The sequence below is a fragment of the Crocuta crocuta genome, unplaced genomic scaffold (assembly GCF_008692635.1).
Source record: "Crocuta crocuta isolate KB4526 unplaced genomic scaffold, BGI_CrCroc_1.0 scaffold333, whole genome shotgun sequence".
NCBI classification, from domain to species: Eukaryota; Metazoa; Chordata; class Mammalia; order Carnivora; family Hyaenidae; genus Crocuta; species Crocuta crocuta.
This window is the reverse complement of record NW_027532856.1, coordinates 2,449,193-2,469,401: the sequence shown is the minus strand read 5'-3', so window position 1 is coordinate 2,469,401 and position 20,209 is coordinate 2,449,193. Positions and strand designations below refer to the sequence as shown.

Sequence of the window (20,209 nt, the reverse complement as noted above, 5' to 3'; positions counted from 1 at the left end):
TGTAAATGCTCAGAGGCACAGAAGAAATAGCAGCAAAAGGGAGGGTGAGACCATTGCTGAGCCAAGAAAGGACAAGTCAGTAGTAAAGAGCATCCACACACTTCACAGTTGTAAAATGGCTTTATGTTCTGATATGTAAAATAAAATGTCCATGCTATATAACAAAACACTTGAAGTTCCATACCCCCTGTTGGCTAATGTGTCTTTCTAATAAAGTTTAATCTGTGGTGTGTGTGTTTATATATATATTTATATTTATATTTATATATTTATTTATTTTATTCTTTATTTACTTATATGTTTTATCTAAACCATTCTTAGTTTTTAACATCAAGTGTGTAATAAAATTTTAAATAGATGTCTTTCCAAATACCCCCTCCAGCCTCCATTTNATTTGTGAGAGATATATATATATTTATTTATTTACTTATTTATTTATTTATATAATATATAAATAGCTATTCAGCATGCAAAGAGTTTAGTGATTTCCCAAATTTGATTACAGAGTTCACACCAGCCACAGGGATGGTCTGGTGACGTTCAATGCTAAAAGAGCTGGGCTGGGGACTACATGATTCACCTCACTGGAGAATTATCCCGGCTCCTCTGAGCTCACGGGCTGAATTTACTGGAAGAAATGAATGTTTTTCTCAATTCTTGTTTTTACTTCTGTTGGGCTTTCTTGCTCCGGAGGCGAGGGTTTTCTGGGAGAGCAGGCTCTGCCTGGCGGCAGCTCCGATGTAACCTCCTGGGGACGTTGCCAGGTGAAGTGTGTTTCATAATTGCCAGTCACAGGATGCAGGTGGTGCCTGCGAGGCCGAGTCTTGTGCACCGGAGAGTGAGAAACTGTATGTTGGGGACGGAGGGGAAGGGCTTTGTACTGTATAAGGAAACCTGAATGATGACAGAGATGCTATTGGTTGCATTTTCCCTCCTCTTGAAGATAAAGAACCGTTTTTTTAATACTCATCAGGTAGCACTTAGCACATGACCTTCTCTGAAAGTCATCCCTCAGACCTCAGAGCTCCAGGGATCAATTTCCAGGCCACTAACTGAGCAGTCAGCTCTACTCTCAGAAGCAGGCTTCTGTGGCTTAGCTGAGTGCACGTCTCAGGTAATCTCACAAAATCTCCAGAAGCCAAAAGAGTGGGCTTCCTGCCCCCTTAAATAAGATTTTCAACTTCTCTTGCTACCAGAAGGCCGGGAGCTCTAAGATATGCACAGAGCCCTCCCACCCCGGCAATGAGAATCTGCCCTCAACTTTCCCTGTGAGAGAGACCTCACCACCTGGCCCCTGAGTAAATCAAAGATTATATTATCCAAACCTCTAAATAGCTCACATGAACTCTCTAGTCCCAACCCATCCATGCACATGTCAAGAGACGTGAGATAACAGTGGACCCAGATCCTGCAGCCAAAATCACTTCTTAGATAATTGTAGGTTTTTTCCCTTGTCATGGCCTCAATTGTATATCAGAAGACAGATGCTCTCCAAATGTGTGCATGTACACACACACCCACACCCACACCCACACACACACGCATACAACCCACCCTCTGAAATACCTTCCTGTGTTTCTTGGTAGAGCAGGCCACCCACAGAGGTGAACACTGGATGAACATGGTCCTGGGGCTGTCGAGAGACATGGGAGTCATCCGTCAGTCCAGTTCTCTACAGTTCCCATTCCTGAATGGTATTGTAAGGAAGCTTCCCGGGACAAGGAGAAGCTTTGAGAGTAGAGAAACTCATTGGCAGCATTCAGGTGTGGAGAGGGTGGCTTCCTCTCGCACACCGCAGGGAGGCCTCGCTCCCTCGGGAAGGAGGCGGCAGGCCCCCTCTCCCGGACCTGAGACTGTGAGAGCTGATTGTAGACGCTGAAGTGGGTGTTTCCGGGGGGCTGGGAGCTCTGCGCAGAGATAGTAGGCAGCCGAGGCATCATAGTGGTGGCGGTGAAGTGCGTGGGGAAGGATTGGTAAGGCACAGTCTCCATCGTCTGAACGCTGTAGCTTGTGTACGGTGAGACGGATGTCCACATGTTACAGCTCAGTGGGGGTGGGGGCAAGTCATCCACACCAGATACCCCAGCAATCTCGGGCCCTGAACCTGAGTACATACAGGCTTCTCTTGGGGTCACCTCACTGCAGTAGGAGGGGCTCAGCATCTGTTGGTCATAGGGAGGGGGAGAGCGGAAATAATGCTCCTCCCCCACTGCAGGGGGAGCCTCCAGGTAGGATCGCTTGCAGGGTAGGTCCAGGTGGCGGGCACTGTCTGCTGGAAGACAAAGAAACCTTCAGGAAGAGACATTTCCACCAGCCCAGGGCCCAGAACAACCCACCCTTGTGGATGCCAAGATGGCTACCCTTGCCATTCAGGGCTTGCCCTTGCCCCGCGTTGCTATAGTACTCCCAGAACCATTTTAATCAGCAACAGCTTTTGTGAGGTGGTGGCAGCCAAGAAGTGGTCAGATTATGGACACTGCTCAAAGGCCACGGGGGATACCACATCAGTGGACACTGAGTGATGTGGTTAGCCAGGCGGCAAATAGCTTTCATCCTTTGCCACCCTGACTCTTGGGGATGGCAAGAGGCCTTAATGTGCACTGGCATTCTTAGTCTAGGCCCACCCTGGCCAAGGGAAGTGGAGGCAGTTGCCAGGCCAAACCAGGCCCAGAGGCCACATCTGTCTGACTTAGCCAGAAAATTAAAGCCACAATGTTTCTGCCTTAATCCTCAGCTCCCAGGAAGGCCTTAGCAAGCCAAAGCTACTCACAGGCATGTGCCTACTACTTTTAGAAGAGGAAGTAACCCATACATATGTTCAAAGAAGTCCCGGCAGATTGTTATTATACCGATTCCAGCACAACAGTGTTTATAAAATTAAGAAATAGAACTGATAATAAGTAAAAGATGACTTCTACTTTTAAGGCTAAACTGATACTCTCTATGGAGAAAGAAGACATCAGCTGCCCCAAACCATGTATGTGTGTCTTTCAACATCCTCAACCAGCTTGGCTCTCTGGAGTGTCACATCCTCCCGTGGGACCCAGGGATGACCCAGGCCTGAGGACTTGGGCAACAGACCACTCAACAAATTTAAGAAGACTTGTCCAATGGCTTAACTTGGTCTCCCTCCTTCTGTTTCCTCTAGCGATTCATTCTGGGAGCTGTGTGTATACGCTCAGGGCAGGGGGGCCTGGGGAATGAGTGGACTGAGTTTGAAAGCCTGCACTCACCTCTCCCCTCTGCTCCTCTGGAAGCATCTTCCCTGAAGAGAAGGAACTTGCCTCTATTTCTTGCTCAGCCCTCTCATCTTTACTCATCCCTCCTCTCTTCCCTCCAAATTTCTCCTTTCTCGCAAGAGCACTAAGCTTTTGGACCTGCAAAGTGGCCCAGTGACTGTAGGTCAGGAGTGAGCAAACTCTTCCTATAAAGGGCCAGATTGTAAATATTTTAGGCTTGGTGGGCCATAACAGAAGCTGTTATCACACAAAGGTGGCCATGGACAATAGTTGAGCAAATGCGTATGTCTGTGTTCCCATAAAACTTTCTTTATGGATATTAAAGTTTGAATTTCATATGATGTTCACATGACATGAAACAGTCATACTTTGACTTTTTTTCAACTACTGAAAGATGTAAAACCATTTTTTTATGGCTCACAGGTTGAACAAAAACAGACAATAGTCCAGATTTGGATCTTGCAAGGGCCACAGTTTGCCAACCCCTGCTCTAGGCCATTCATTCTAACAGGACTGGAGCAGCGGATACTTAGAGCTCTACCAGCTGCTCCCTAGGAGCTAGAGAGAACATTCTGGATTATAAGCAAAAGTCCCCAAACTCATTCCCAAGAGAATCTCAGTGGCCCTGAGGGCTCTTCTGGTGTAAACACTAATCATCTGTATTTTATAGATGGGGAAACTGTGACCTGCTACCAGAGCACAGATGTGCCATTTCCCAACTCAGGGCTCTTCTTCTCCAAAAGAAAAAGAAAACAGTTCTTTTGCCTCTCTTCCTGGTCCCCAATCTACATCCACAGTAGTTTATTTCCATTCTCAAGAAGCCTCTGCAGATCCTGATATGATGAGGTGAGGAGCCTATTCTCATGACTCTGGGTCATCTTTGTTTTAGGATGGAGGTTGCTTTGATAAATGACAGCCCCAACCCCAAAACCTCTGGGCTATGATGCTTCAACCTGCTCCCGTGCTTAGAGACAGAGCCCAGCTGACTTTGTGTGATCTCCCCCTCCCATGGAGGCTCTGAAAGTAGTGACTGTAAAGCAACATCTGGAACTGGGGAGGGGCATCAGTGTCTGGGGACACCAAGGCCATAAGCTGTCTCTGAGAATTCTGAAGTCTGCATTAAAATCAAGAATCGGGAGCCTCGGTGGCTCAGTGGGTTAAGCGTCCGACTTCAGCTCAGGTCATGATTTCATGGTAAGTTTGAGGCAGCTTACCATGGTAAGTTTGCTGACAGCTCAGAGCCTGGAGCCTGCTTTGGACTCTGTGTCTCCCTCTCTCTCTCTCTCTGCACCTCCCCAGCTCATGCTCTGTTTCTGTCTCAAAAATAAACTTAAAAAATTTTTTAAAATCAAGAATCAACATTCCCGCACAGGGCCTGACCATGGTCCCTAACCCTCCAAGCTTATTCTCTCAAGCCACACAATAACCGTGTGTGTGTGTGTGTGTGTGTGTGTGTGAGTGCACATGCGCATGGGCACCCATGCATTAGTGGAAAGTGTTTGTAGGAAGAGCTTTAGCCCTCCTCTGACCCTCTACGGCTTCCAGACTCGGAGAGAACTACCTCGTCTTTTCAGGCAGTGATAGAAGAGGCTGGAGTCCCTCTGGGCTGGGAAGGTGTTGAGGGGAAGGTCCTGTGGCTCAGCCGCAGCAAACTGCATGTGAGCACCATTCTCATACTGGTAGTGCTGGAGTGCCTGGTGGGCACCATGCAGAGGGCTGACGTCAGGCTTGGCTGAGAGCTGGGTGGAGACAAGCCTCTGTCTCATGATGCTTTTGGAGATCACAGGATATTCTTTGCTGGAGGTGTGGGAAGACAGTCAGAGGGAGACAGGAAGAGAGTAAAGATACTTAGAGCGTTACCCGGTCTGTGTGCCTGAACCCAGCCGCCCTCACCCCCAAGGCCTGGCAGCCCCACCTCTGCAGCCGGGCCACACGCAGGTCACTGTCGTCACTGCCCCGGAATCCCTTGGCAAAAGGGTTGTTCTCAATTTTCAGCTGTGTGATCTGTCAGGAGAAGACGCACAGAGTGGCTGGGGTGGGGGGGCTGGGCTGGCTCCGGGCCCTCCCGCACTGGCCCTGGCATGGTCAGAGCCTGGGGCAGCTGCACACCCAAGTCCAAGCCCAGCGCAGTCCTGCTGGGTCCTCCTCGGCCTCACCGTCCACATCTGGCTCCTCACGAGCTTTCATCCACCTGCAGACCTTCTGATTCTGTCTCTTGTCCTCCTGCCCCATCGTGTCTGGAACACCTTCCCATCTGTGTCACCCTTGTCTAGGGCAACTGCCACCTCGGCTTCCGGGGGACCATATAAATCTGACTGTCACTGTTCTGCCTAAAAGTCGCCACAGCCTGTGGCCCTTCTCCAGAGCCCCAGCTCACCNTGTGATCTGTCAGGAGAAGACGCACAGAGTGGCTGGGGTGGGGGGGGGCTGGGCTGGCTCCGGGCCCTCCCGCACTGGCCCTGGCACGGTCAGAGCCTGGGGCAGCTGCACACCCAAGTCCAAGCCCAGCGCAGTCCTGCTGGGTCCTCCTCGGCCTCACCGTCCACATCTGGCTCCTCACGAGCTTTCATCCACCTGCAGACCTTCTGATTCTGTCTCTTGTCCTCCTGCCCCATCGTGTCTGGAACACCTTCCCATCTGTGTCACCCTTGTCTAGGGCAACTGCCACCTCGGCTTCCGGGGGACCATATAAATCTGACTGTCACTGTTCTGCCTAAAAGTCGCCACAGCCTGTGGCCCTTCTCCAGAGCCCCAGCTCACCTCAGCAGTCCCAGGATGCATGATGTGAAAAGACCCCCAAGCAGGGTAGCACAGGCAGAGGCAGAGGGGTGGGGGAGAGCGGCCCGTGCAGGGGGCTGGAGGCAATTCGGGATGGTCAGGCCAGGGGAGGGGGCGTAGGGTGGGAGGTGGACCCCCCTGGCCACAGCCTGGGAAGGGCCTCCAGAAGGCTCAGTCTTGGCGCCTCCACAACTGACAGTACCCTGGGCTCCTTTCCCCATCCTCTCCCCTTCCTCAGCAGGCCAGAATCAACCTCTGAATCCCACCAGGGAGAAGAAGGTTGTAGAACAAAATGGCCTAACCCTCAAGCCACAGGTCAAGCTCCATGCTCTTGGCTTCTACAGTTGCCAACTTTGTCCATTCTCCATAAGTACTTTGCACTGGAGATTTAGGAGTCTGGTCCACTTTTCCTGCTCCGCATCCGATTTCTCACTACTCTGAGGGGGAGTACAGGTGTCTGGGGTGTCTCTGCCTCACTGCACGGGGGTGTCACTTCCTGCCTCTTTCTAGTAGCACAGAAATGCCAGGCAGCCTCAGCAGTGGGGGCTGTGGAGATGGCCATACCTTGTGATTCTGGTAGGAGGTCACAGAGATGAAGGAAGTCTCTGGGAACACATGGGTGCAGAAGGCTGTGTTTTTGGAGCCAAAAGCATTGTTCTCATCAGCCTTCACGATGTGTAGCCGTGGCTGGTACTTGTGCATGGAATTGAGGATGATCTGGAAGAGAAGTGTCTGTTTCTGAGCTCCAGGTCCCCGCCCTCTTTGGTTCCTGGTCTCAGTCAGCTGGGTTTGGGTTGGCTTTCATTCTCCTAAAAGCCCAGGCTTCAGGGCCTGACTACTAGGACTGAGGCCAGAAAGGTGCTAATGCTCCCAAGTGAAGAACCAGGTCCCTGAAGCCCAGCTCAGTCCCTATGGTCCCCACTCAGCCTCTCTGCTCTGGAACCAAGGCCTGGCCTTCCTAATGGCACAGATTGTTTTACTGCAGTAAGGAGAGCCAAACATTTAAAAGCTCGAGTGACCTCAGTACATTATAGCAGGTGGAATTCCAACCTGTAGGCAAAGGTCCAGGGTGCCACTGACTTGCTGTGTGACATCAGGCAAATGTCTGGACTTCTCTGAGCCTCAGTTTTAATATTTGTAAAATGGAATCCTAATATATAACTTACCTCCCTCAGGTTTCCTGCTCCAATGGACTCTTTACCCAGATCCTCTCACTCCCTGCTCACGTCTCCTGCTCCTCACCACCCTCCACTCTGTGACCGGCTTTTCTTAGAGATACCTGACCGGGTGTGCAGAATAGCAGAGGAGATGAGGAAAGGGTCCCACTCTGACTTTTTCCATCTGTTTCAACATTCGCAGAGGCCTGTGGAAGGGGTGCTGGGGAAACCCAGATGCATCCTGCCCTCAGACCTGCCCAAGGCAGCTCACAGCCTGGTGGGAAACTCCAACACGGGCTAGAATTCCAGGTGCCAAGGCAGGAGACAGCAAAGTTCCAGAAATAATGCCAGAGAAGGCCAGAGGCCCCAGGCACCTACTGGCCCTTCGGGATGCCTGGGGCTGGGGAGGCGGGCCACCCCACCAGACACGAAGAGCCCAGGAGGCTTGGCCCCAGAGCCCCGGGAGTAACACACAGTAGTTGCTGCTCCAAACCTGCCTCATTCGGCTGTGCTCCACGGTAGCGGCTGCATCATGTGCCATTAAAATGTATTTTTTTATCGTTGACATTTGCCAGACGCCCTCCCCATTGGAGGCAGGACCAGGAATTTGGGGCATTTTATCAGCACCGCTGCTTTTGTTAACCCTTTGGCTCCTATCCTGGCTGGGCAAGGCGGGCCCTCTGGCCCCATTACTCTCTCACCTTCCTTTCTTTCCTTCCTGGGCTGGCCCTGCTGGCTCCCACCCTTCCCCGTTCCCAGGGACAGGCCTGATGCTGAAGCTTGTTGCAAGATTAAACCCCGGAGCGACCCGAGTGCCCAAAGAAGGGCCAGAGCCAGGCTCTTGCATGGAAAGCCGAGGCAGCAGCCTTAGTCTGGGAAGGCCCCACTTTCAGCTTGTGCTGGGGACAGAGACAGCTCAGAGGGCAGGTTCAGTGGCAGAAGTGGGTGGCTCGGGAGCTGGGCCGTGGCCTCTGGCTTTCCCTGGGCTCCTCGGTTTGGCCAGGTAGCTCCATCCAGCAGGAGCCTGCTTTTCTGCCTTCTGCATTGGCTGTACCCCCCTAAGCTCCCAGCGACAAACTTCTGGATCTTCTCAGGGCAAATACAAGCACCCCAAATCTCAAGCCAGGTCCTGCTGCTGAGGACCCACTGCTCAACCAGGAGCCAGCCAGATAAAAAAACAAACAAACAAACAAACAAACAACTCAGAGTGGACCCAACTTCTGTCTTGGGAAACCTCAATGGACGTCCATTCCAAGGAGGCTGGGGAGAGGGGCCCTTCAGGTTACTCTGTCACCCTGCACTGCTCTTGGCTGCAGGAGTCCACAAAGGACCTAAGTTCCCAGAACTAAATACCTGGGAGGTGGCCTGGCTGCCTCCAGAAGTCTCCAGATTCCCACCTCTGGGCCTTTTCACATGCAGTTACCTCTGCTTAATCTTCTCCCATTCTCTCTCACCTTCTAGGGCAATCATCTCAAAGCCCGACTCTTCTGGGAAGCCTTCCCAGATGACTAAACTCCAGATGCTGAAATTTCCTCCCCGTGCACTGTCTGCTCGGCTATTGTGTTGCTTCCTAGTGGCTTCCTATTTCCTCTTGTCCCTTCAATTAAACTATAAACTCCTCAGGAGAAAGGGCCAGATTCCTTACTCCTTTTGTACCTCTAGGCTTCTTTACCCCCACACAGGAACTAATAAGTACAAGGCAGGGTTTCAAGAGTGGGGAGACTTGGGCCATGACCACAGGCTTTCCGTCCCTTCCTCTCCTACCTTCCTTTGCTCACTAGAGACAAGGTAACCTCTGAGGCATTTTTCAGGTGAAACACAGTGATTAAACGTGTGTGCAGACATGGGGCGCCTGGGTGGCTCAGTCGGTTGAGCGTCCGACTTCGGCTCAGATCATGATCTCATGGTTCATGGGTTTGAGCCCTACGTCAGGCTCTGTGCTGACAGCTCAGAGCTTGGAGCCTGCTTCGGATTCTGTGTCTCCCTCTCTCTCTGCCCCTCCCTTGCTCATGCTCTGTCTCACTCTGTCTCTCAAAAATAAATAAATGTAAAAAAATTTTTTTGAAAAAAAAAAATTTGTGCAGACAACCTCCCCATGAGCACTTGCATGCTGCAGCTGCCTGGCCACTCTGGCTCTCCTAGGGCGGGCAGAACACAGACACTGGACTGACAGACCCCAGGCAGATGCAGGCACTGGCATGGTGAGGCTGGGCTGTTCTTTAGGGACACCTTCAGACCAATGACAGTATCTACCCTGCTCCTCTGCCAACTGGGTTGTCACCGGCTGTGTTAGTCCAGCCAGAGTCCTGGGTATTATCAACTCCCCTGCTCCTCACTGTCACTCACCTCCAGGTCCAGTCAGTGACCAAGTCCTGTGATTCTGTCTGCAGGATAAAAACCTCTCCATTCCCCTGCACAGCCTTGATTCAGGCCCCATCATCTCTTTCCTGGTTTGGGATCACCTCTTCCCTGTCTCTATCTACTTCCTTTCCATCTTCACATGCGCACAACAGATCAGGTCACTCCCCTACTTAGAACCTTCCAGTTCACCCAGGAACACTGCACACTGCTTGAGAGCGGCACCTTTTGTAGTTCCTCCTCTTCCCTCCCATGTTCCCCTTCCCCGGTTCCCGCCAGCATTTAGAGCTCAATAGATGTCATATATTTATAATGCTACCTTTGCTGGTTCCCTCTTGCCCCTTGGCATAAAAGCCCAACTCTTTAGCCTATCAGACAAGGTCCTCTATTGACTGACGTGAAGAGATTGCCAAACACACCTTCTAGGGAAGGGCTCCAGAATGGCTGGCAGGGAAAACTGGGAAGAGAGAAACTGCCTGCAGGAGCAGGAAGGAGCCACTAGGGATCAAGAAGGGTCCAGAAGCTTCTATGGATCTCTGTTCACCAGCTCCAAGTCTTGAACAAGCTCTTCACCTCCAATCATTGGCATCCCTGTCTATAAAGTGAGGCCTTCGGCTAAGAAGTGGTCCCAAACACCCCTCCTCATTTGGACCCGGACAAGTGTCTGGAAGAAAGTCCCCTCATTGAACCAATGCAAATATGAACTGGAGCCTCAGCCCTAACAGCCCAGGAGAATGTGAAACCAACTCCATGACTCACACCTGGCTTACTCGGAAGTTCCCCAGGCACCACATTCATCTCTTTTGCCAGAGTCTCACATTTATATTTGTGGCAGAGGATGTTGGGCCAAATGGACCAGCCACGTCAACAAACCCCACTACATGACTGGTCCCATCATTGTTTTACAGAAATGGGATTCATTATGTTCTGGCTACAATTCAGAAGCCTGTTCTATTTTAATGACTGTGATAGCGCCAAACATCCATCTCCTCAAGAGATCACCAGAGCTGCTTGGCCAATGAGGTCCAGATTTATCTGCGTTAGAACCACAGAACATTGGGGCATGCAGAGGCAGGCCTTAGAAATCATTCTAGTCCAACCTCCTAATTTACAGATGAGGAACAGGAGGCTTGCAGTGGGAACATGACTTGCCCAAGAACACATAGCTGGACGGAAACAGAATCCTGAGAAGATTCCAGATGGCCTTCGAGAGAGTACACATTGCTCTCAACAACATGTCCAGTAATGAATAATAAAGTGTCAACCAAACGCCATACAAGATGCCGACTCACCAGGCCCTAATGTCCATAATAGAAGGCAGCGTATCTGGATGCTAGCCATACAAGTGTGGCTAATGTCCATTTTGTCATCTATTAAAACCAGATTTTCTCCTGCAACATAGTTTTACTTTCTAAGACTACCTTGTCCATCATCCTTCTTACCCTCCCCAGTCCTGCAAAGAGGGAAGGACAGGGACAGGATCTACAGCTTACACAAAAAGAAGAGGGGCATCTGGGTGGCTCATTCGGTTAAGCATCTGACTTCAGCTCAGCTCATGAACTCATGGTTTGTGGGTTTGAGCTCCACATCAGGCTTTGTGTTGACAGCTCAGAGCCTGGACCCTGCTTTGGATTGTGTGTCTCCCTCTCTCTCTGAAAGAGCTCTGTCTCTCAAAAATGAGTAAGTGTTAAAAAAATTTTTTTAAAGAAGAAGAAAAGCAGAAAGGTAAGTGATTGAAAAGATATCTAAACTAGAACTGAGTTAGCCAACTGATACGCCTTAGTCCTCACTCCTAGGGCAGCAACCCAAGGGTCCGGAAACCCTTCTGCCTTCTCCCACAGCCTATGCACTAGCAGCCAAGGTTTATGGGGCATAGCCTAAGTGCCAGGCCCTGTTCCAATGAGCCTACACACATCATGTAATTGCTCTTTACAACATATCTGTGAAGCAGGCATTATTATTAGTCTCACTGACTGTGGCTCAGGGTGGTGAAAGGATTTTCCCAACGTCAGACAGCCAGTGGGAGGCAGAGCTAGAATTGATACTAATTTCTGAGCCTGAGCTCATATGCATACCTGACCGGGAGCCCCAGGCCTGAGCTGGAGTGTATGGGGCATCTGTATCTCCCAACACACCCAGCAATGGCTCAGCACATGGTCAGGGCTCAGCAAATGTGGGAGAAAAAGAGAAAAAGAGGGAGAACAAATAGCTCTGGGTCCCTCCTGACAAGTTGACAGCATAAGCTTTGGAGGGAGATCAGCCCCTAGCGGAGGACATGCCTTCTCTGTCTACATACCAAATACCACCCCCTTCAGTGGGTTCACTCATTTGTTTACTGCTTACCAGCATCCGCTGTGCCACAGTATCAGGCACTGGGATACAACGGTGATTTAAAACCTTATGGTTTCTGGGGCATCTAGGTGGCTCAGTCAGTTAAGCATTCTGACTTCGGCTCAGGTTATGATCTCATAGTTTGTGGGTTCGAGCCCCACGTTGGTCTCTGTGCTGACAGCTCAGAGCCTGGAGCCTGCTTCAGATTCTCTGTCTCCCTCTCTCTCTGCCCCTCCCCCACTGCACTCTGTCTCACTCTCAAAAATAAACACTGAAAACAATTTTTTTGGTAAATAAATAAATAAGTACCCCACTCCAGCCCACAAAAATGAACCAAAAAACCTTATAGTTTCCTATCTGGCAGGGGAGTCACACAGTAATCCAAAAACCAAGCAAAAGTACATAGTGAGAAAATGTACTGGAAGAAAGACTGCATTTTTATTAGTAATGAACAAGATGAAATACCTAACAGGAAACATGTGGGGCCTTATGAAGAAAACTTGAATACACTTTGGAAAGACAAAAAGAAGACTTCAGTCAAGAGAAGGGTATTCCTATTAATCCTCCCTAAGTAAAATTATAATTTCAAGCAATTCTAACAAAAATACAAATAAGTTTCTTTCTCAACAATATAAGCTGATTCTAAAGCTCATATGAAAAAATAGATAAGACTAGCCAAGAAAACTCTGGAAAAAAAAAGAGCAATGGGGGACCAGCTCTGCCAGACACTAAAACCTATCACGAAGTCTCAACAGTTAAGGCACTGGCACATGAACAGACGCAAATTCATATGGAGATTTAGTGCACAGAAATAAGGCATCCTTGGAAACCAGCTTGACAATAAACTATTTAAGGAAAAAAAAAAAAAAAGAAGGCATCCTAAGCCAAGTAAGAAAGAAAATCAGTCAATTATTGGTGTCAGGACAACTGGATAGCTCTTTAGAAAAAACGAAAAATTGGATTCACACCTCATATTGGATGCCAGAATAAATTCCAAAAGGATCAATGGTTTAAATGTAAAAATAAATCCATAAAATATTAGAAGAAAACACAAGAAATTTTCCTTATAAGTAAGGAGTGGATAAGGGCTTTCAATTAGTCAAAATCCAGAATCCATAAGGAAAAGAGCAAAACATTCAGTCAAAAACTTCTGTGTGGGAATACCACTACAGGTAAAATCAAAAGGCAAATGACAAACTGGGAAAACATCTGAGCAATTCCCAACACGTATAGAAGCTAAATCTTCCTAATTTATAAAAGCCTCTAGAATTGATAAATGTTCAAAACTCTGAGAGAAAAAATAAGCAGAGGATAAAGACAGACATTCACAGAAAGGGAAAAAAGATGCCTAACCTCACTCATAATAAAGGAAATACAAATTGAAACCAGTGTCTACATTTCACCCATCAGACTGGCAAAGGCCACAACTTTACTCTCCCATCCTGTTGGTGAGGCTACAGCAATGGTGGGAATTATACATCAGTGAAACCCCGATGGAGGGCGAAACTATGAATTACAAATCCAAATACCTTCTGAACAAGCAACTTATCACACAGATATACTTGACACAGGAGTAAAAAGATATATGTACAAGTTTAATTAAAAGTGCAAAAATAGGGGTGCCTGGGTGGCTCAGTCAGTTGGGCATCTGATTTTGGCTCAGGTCATGATCTTGAGGGTCATGGGTTTGAGGCCTGCATCGGGCTCTGTGCTGAGAGCTGAGCCTGGAGCCTGCTTCAGATTCTGTGTCTCCCTCTTTCTCAGCCCCGCCCCTACTCGTACTCTGTCTCTCTCTCTCTCTCTCTCAAATAAATAATAAACATTAAAAAATTAAAAATACATAAGTAAAAGAGGAAAACTAGGCATGTTAATTTCTTCAGTAAGACTGGCTACATAATTTATGGAACAACTGCACACTGAAATTCTATGCGGCTGTAAGAAAAGGAATACAGAAGCTCTACACGGAAAGATCTCCGTTTTATACTGTTTACAATGCAAGGTGCAAAAAGTGTTTATAGTATGCTACCTTTTTGTGTATAAAAGAAAGAATTTGAGATTCTATATGTTGTCTGTATATGCAAAAAGAAATGCCAAAATGAAATTAGGGACACTAGTTACCTGTGGCGGGGATTGAAAGAAATTGGGCAAATAGGGAACCATGAGGCGAATAAGGTTCATTAGAGACATTTTTACTTTTTCATTGATTTATTTTTAAGCCATGTGACTGTAATTCCTATTCAAAAATAAATTTGATAAATAAGTATAAAATTCTTAGTGTGGCAAGTACTAGGACAGAAAGGTGCGCGGCTCTGAGGGCATATAATGGGGACTCTGGACCGTCTCCCTGAAGACGTGGCATTTGAGCTTGGATCCCAAGCCTCAGGAGTAGCTAACTAGGTGGAGAGAGGCATGTGGTCAGAGGAGGAAGTAGCACGCGGAGGGGACAGTGCCTGTGCTGCTTTGTGACCAAGGAGCTGCAGCCCACACCCCAGCCTGGAGCTAGCTCAGCCTCTGGAACAGTTAGACTTTCTACGTCAGAAATCATATGCTGCTCTTCTTCCTCAGCAATCTGGGAGTCCTGGGACATAAGAGGTGGTGAAGGCCATTCATTCTCCCTCTCTCTCTCTCTCTCTCTCTCTCTTTCACACACACACCCCCCACACACACACCATTGCACCATCGGCCGCCTGCCTCCAGATCAGGAGAAAAGGAAGACCCCCGTCCCAGCCAGCCGTCTCCATGTGCTGCTGCTGCAGGATGCAGGCCCTGCCTCAGTGAAGCCCGCCTCAACTTCCTGAGGCAACTTCTCTTTCCATTTCTTGGTTACCTGGCCCAGGACGCTGCTGCAGATGGAAGGGGTGCCAGGTGGGGGACAAGGGGCAGGCAGTCTCTACAGCCAGCAGAACAGAAGTGGAGCCGCCTCGGGGCCCTAAGGCGGCAGCTCAGTCCTGCCCTATAGCCCCCTGGATCCTTTCTGTCCCTGTTTACACTTACTCCCAGAAACCTGTCATCATCCCCTGAACCTACCCCAGGTGGGAACAGAGGGCCTTCTCTGACTACAACAAAAACCCACAAGGAGTTTTCTAGTCAGAACCCTATCCCAAAACATGTGGCCATGTGGTCTGAGGGGTCCCTGTTTCCAAGCCCCAGCTCTGCCCGGAACCCTGGCCCCTTCTCCAGGGGAAAGGCTGCAAATGGAAGGCTACAGCTAAGATTCCTGAGATACTATGAGACCTGAGGGAAAAGCGCAAAGCTCATTTGGCCAAGAAAGGTCCTCAACGTCCTGGAGATTTTAGGGAAAACTGAAACTGGAGGTGAGCAGCGCAGAAGAAAAGGCTTCTTTGGGGCAAATTCACAGTATACGAGATGGCTCTTTCCCAGGTGCCTGCACTGAGAAGCGGGACCGGGTGATGAAGGGCTCAGCCCTCCTACCACTGCAGGCTGATGAGCAGAAAGCCATGGTCCACGTGGCTTATCTAGGAATATTTAACTCATCTCCACAGACCTCGCCTGCATGGTCAGAAGCTGCTCCCTCTCCAGTGATGCTCCGAATAACTGAAGATATGCCAGCTCAAGCCTGGGTGCAGAAAGACTTTATACTCCCAGCCCCTGAGAAAATCACCTCATCTCAGAGTCTGCCACCGGACACGGGGTGCTGTGGCCAATAAGCTGCCTGTGTTGGGTAGGGGGTAGGTGTGGGGATGGGGAGAAGGAAAATGCTCTGCATCCCAACCCTCTGGAGAGAGAGCTATGTTGGTGTCAAGAGTATCCCTATTGCCAAGGAGACGTGAGCTCCAGGCAGGCATGGCAAGTGTAGCCCCACATCACCAGCCCATCAAGCAGCCCCACTGGCTCGGACTCAAGACCAGGATTGCAGGATTATTGCAAACCCCTCATGGACTCCAGCAGAGCCACCAAAGAGGCAAGCCAGGCTGGGAAAATCTACTGCTGGGCTACGAAGGCCTGGTCTCTCTCCTGCTTTAAAAAAGCTCAGCTTTTCAACCACTCAAATCCCACCCTTGCCACTTTCTGCTGGGGGAAGGGGGAGGCAGAGGTGCTCTGAGGCACCCCTGCACCTGGGAACCATGAGAGCAAGCTGTGCATCTGAAATTCTCACCAGAACTTTGATTTTTGCATACTTTTGGCCACTCACCCAAACATCCAGCTCTTGCCAAGCTCTATGTTCCTCTCAGTGGTCTGCCCCATGGGACCTACAGGCACACTTGTGGGCAGAGACCTGCCTACCAGCTACGCTCCCCAACTCCCAGCACAGAGGCTCTCGCTAACCTTTCCAGGTTGGTGTCATGGCCTTGGCAAGCAGAGGAGGCCAGGTAGGGGTCGACTGCGAGCAAAGTCTCGGCCAGGATAGTGCCCAGTAAGACCCAGAAGACCCTTCTGTCCCTCAGTTAAAAGGCCCTGTGCTCTAGGTGGTGGGTGCTTGGCCAACCCTTCCCATTAAACCAGTGGCTTATCTCTGCCATGAGAGGTTGGGGCTGCACATTTCTGCCCCCCATGCTACAGCATCAGCCTGCCTTGCACGGGAAAGCCTGTGCTGCTCACAATGGAAAACTCAGGGGTTAATTACATTAATTAAGTATTCTCCTACTTGCTTGTTTATAGATCACCAACTCAGAAAAAAACTGAACAAACTCTGAGAAAATTAGAACTAAGAACTGCCTGTCAGTTATATACCAATCAGTCAGAAATGACCCATTGCTGGCATTTTCCATGAGGAACTATGATTCACAGAATTTTGATTTGCACACACCTCCCCAGAAATAGAATTTAGGTATAAAAGAGGCACATACCTGGGGACACACACACACACACACACACACACCCATCTCTGCTTCCCCTACCATCATCCACTCCCTGAGTGTTCCATGTGCAGCCCTGGACAACTGCATCTAGCAGCCTCTACCGCACACACGCTCCACACCACCCCACCCTGTACTTCCAGAGTACCGATGTGGAGTGGAGAGGGGCAGGGCCTGTGCCCTGATGGATAATACCAGGTCCCCAGGCTTCAGTTTACCACACACTTGAGCTAAATATTTCCACATAAAATGCTTTTTGTGGGCCTGCCAGAGCCAGACGGGGAAAGAATGAGCCTCCTCAGCCTGGATGGGGCGTCAGCAGCAGCATCCCTGGGGCTTCAGAGTCTCTCTGACAAGAGCCAGGTCCCAGGCAAGGCCAGGAAGGAGCTGCCATCCGAGCCAGAGCAAGGCCTTCCCTTCCAGAGGGCAGGGGCTGCCAGGCCAGGCAGGCGACACACTCCAGAGAGAGGCTTCGGAACTCATCAGCGACTCTTTCCCAAGAAAGCTAATTTGCCTTATGCTCCAGCAAGGCCAAATTTGGGGAACCTGAAGCTGAAAGACTTGACCCAGCATCATTGTCCTTGTCATAGCTGCCGTATTTAGAGTCTCCCATGTGCACAGCGCCTCGTGCATGTCCTCTCAGTTAATTCTCACAACCATGAAAGGTTTCTAGATAACGGAAACTAGGCTCAAAAACTTGCTCAAAGTTACCCAGCCAGCAAGTGGGAGGGGAAGGATGTACATCAGAGGGACTCAGACTTTGGTCTCCTTCCTCCAGCTGGCCTGGCAAGTGCCAAAGCCTGAAGCTGGATCCCCAGAGTGGACTCTCCAGAGCCCCATCCCTACCCCCAGCACTGCTCGAGGACTGTCTCTCAAGACCAGGCAGTCTCTTTCTTACATGACCGAAGGGGTCCAGGTGGTTGTTTGTGAGTTTCAGCTTCTGGAAAGAGACTAGCTGCCGCATCCAGTGGGCCCCAGTGGCAGGAGAATCGGGGTGGACATAGAGCCTTCCTGGCATGGCGGGCTCAGCCTTCCCGGCCACCATCCTGCCAACAGAGCAGAGGATTACAGCAGTTGATTATTCTGGGGTCTAGAAAAGCCCAGATTCCCTGTCCCCTGTGAGAGCAAATTCCCATAGACCTGAGAGGGGGAAGAATCACTGCTCATCCTATGCTCTCAATTTAGGATTTTGCGAGTAGTAGTGAGGGTCAGAGGAGAGAGTGCTGAGGAGGTAGAGCAATTATGAACCTCTTTTATTTTACTGCAGTAGAAAGAGAACAGGAGGTTACAGACAAATGTGATTATTTACTTCAAAAAATTGGGCTAATCGCAAATATATTGTGGGGCGATTTAGGCCCCTCTGTGTGTGTTATAGGTACAATTTTTAAATGTTATACGTTATATTATTTGGAGGGAGCTTCTCAGAAGACCTAGACAACTTTCAGATTGGTTGTCCCCCCAAAAGAGCGCTCTCCCCCAAAGAAATTAATTGGTAACTCTCCCCTCAGCCAGAGCCTGCTCTGAATGATAATCCAACCCAAAGAGAGAAGAAATAGAAACATGGCCCTTGGTAAGTCCCGGTCACTGAATCCAGCCTCCTCAGTCCAGTCTCTGCTGGCCCTACTACCAGCCTACTGTGGGGCCCACATCCTGGCTAGCTGCTAATTCATTCAATCCCTCTCTCTCCTTGAGTGCTGTCCTGGGCTCTGGGGGCAGACAGGGTACTAAGGAGGTGACCTTAGGAAAAGTAGCCCAGTGTTTACTTACCCAGCCCTCGTTTTGCCCTACAGCCCACTCGTTCCCCCTAGCCTCTGGCCGAGGGGTCCTATCATCCAACCATCAGGCAGCTGCCACTCACTCTGGATCGACAGCTTAAATGGAGGGCTCATAGCCAGACAACGGGGAACTAATTGGAAAAGCGGCAGACAGACGTCACTGGATGTCTAACCAGCCAATATCAAAGTCCCTCAAGCAAACAGTCCCTCCTCCCCAATGCAGCACCCCCAGAGCCTAAATCTATCCAGTGCCCACGACATAGTCACCAATCCTTCTTGTCCATGGCTATTGGGAGAGAACAGACTCAAAATCCACCAAACACTCAAACCTTGCAGCTGCTCACTTTCAGCTGTAGTGGGTGTGCAGACACTGGCCAACCTTGCAGACTCTGCAGGCTCAGTTCCCAAGGCTGCAGATCCGGGCAATCATATGAACTAACCGGTAGTCCCTGGACCAAACATCAGGTGGGGATGGGTGCGGTGAGCAAACACAGCAGTTCAGAGAAGGCAGGTGACGTGAGGGTCCCAGGTTCTTACCATTTGTTGTCACAGAACTTGTAGCGGTGGTCATCTGCAGGGACGATGTCAATCAGCAGGATGTACTTGGTCTTAGGGTTCATGCCTGTGACTTTTACCTTGTAGCTGGGGAACATCCTCCTGGGGGAAGCCAAGGTGTGAGGCAGAGGCATAGACAGAGCATCAGGAGAGATGCCAGCAGGGGTGAGGGATCAGAAGGCCTTGAGAGACACTGGCCCTGGTCAGACTGTGTGGCTTGGCCTCAGCCTCCCCCTACACAAGGGAAGGGCTGCACTAGCTGCTCTCTCTGGGTGCAGGTAGCTTCATCTGGTCTACATGCCTAGGAAGAGGGTTTACATGGCTTCCCCAATGCAATTCCCTCTCCCAACAATCCCCTAATTTTAGGCCTACTGGTTGTAAGCAGCTAAAGCACAGAAACTTCCAGGATCGTGCGAGAGGATTTCAACACCAACCTGGCTGCTTAATTTCCCTCCTGCCCTTTGCCAGTCCAACACAACTAAAGTTCTGGGCTGCCATTACAGGAGGTCAGAGAGAAAGACTTTGAAGCCCTGTCAGTTGCTTCTGTTATCAATGGGGTATCTCCTCTGGGCCTTGTCTCTGTGGAAACCCTCAGGCCTCGAACCAACTCACAGAAAAACAGGAGACTGCTGCGAGGTCTTTGGATTCCTTTGGTGTGTTTAGCAGCGGAGTTTAGCCACGTGAAGACCTTGCTTGGGCTTGTGCACACTAACTGGGTACCAGGTGAAGTCAGTTCAGGAGCCTCATGGAGAAGAGCATGGATTCTAGAACCACTCTGCCACGGTCCACCGGCCTGGCTCACCCTGACAAGTTGTGAGACATCGGGCAACTTGCTTGGATCTCACTCTCTGTGCCTTGGTTTCCTTATCTCTAAAATGGGGATATTACTACCCATCTCATAGGTTGGTCTGTGGATTAACTGAGTCCATTTGTGACTATTACCACTGACCCCCACTGCACTCCTCCCTCCTCAAACCAGTGGATGTGTTACTTCTATGAAAATGAATTCCCCAAAAAACCAGGAAGTTTTACAGTTTCCACAGCTCCTGCTAAGACTAATCGGGACCCTGAGGCTCAGTGAATGTTCTAGAGATGGGCTTCCCCAGACCACTCAGCACACACATAGATACAATCGCATACGCACATACTTGCAGGGGCACAGCTCTGCCCCCCTCCCACCCCCCCAACCCACCCCCACC

At 49.9% G+C, this 20,209-nt stretch overlaps 1 protein-coding gene across 1 annotated transcript in view; it reads right to left on the bottom strand.

The window, feature by feature from the left end:
* Positions 1–394: 394 nt before the first annotated feature.
* The window catches only part of TBX4 (T-box transcription factor 4), a 27,211-nt gene continuing 7,396 nt past the window's right edge, over positions 395–20,209 (bottom strand). Inside the window, exons 3-8 of the mRNA XM_077745595.1 lie at positions 18,993–19,112; positions 17,579–17,726; positions 6,582–6,734; positions 5,155–5,243; positions 4,801–5,036; positions 395–2,272 (exon numbers count right to left, since the gene is read on the bottom strand). Of these exons, the coding sequence (XP_077601721.1) occupies positions 1,653–2,272; positions 4,801–5,036; positions 5,155–5,243; positions 6,582–6,734; positions 17,579–17,726; positions 18,993–19,112 (1,366 nt within the window). The 3' untranslated portion in view covers positions 395–1,652. The remainder of the gene's footprint in view (positions 2,273–4,800; positions 5,037–5,154; positions 5,244–6,581; positions 6,735–17,578; positions 17,727–18,992; positions 19,113–20,209) is intronic.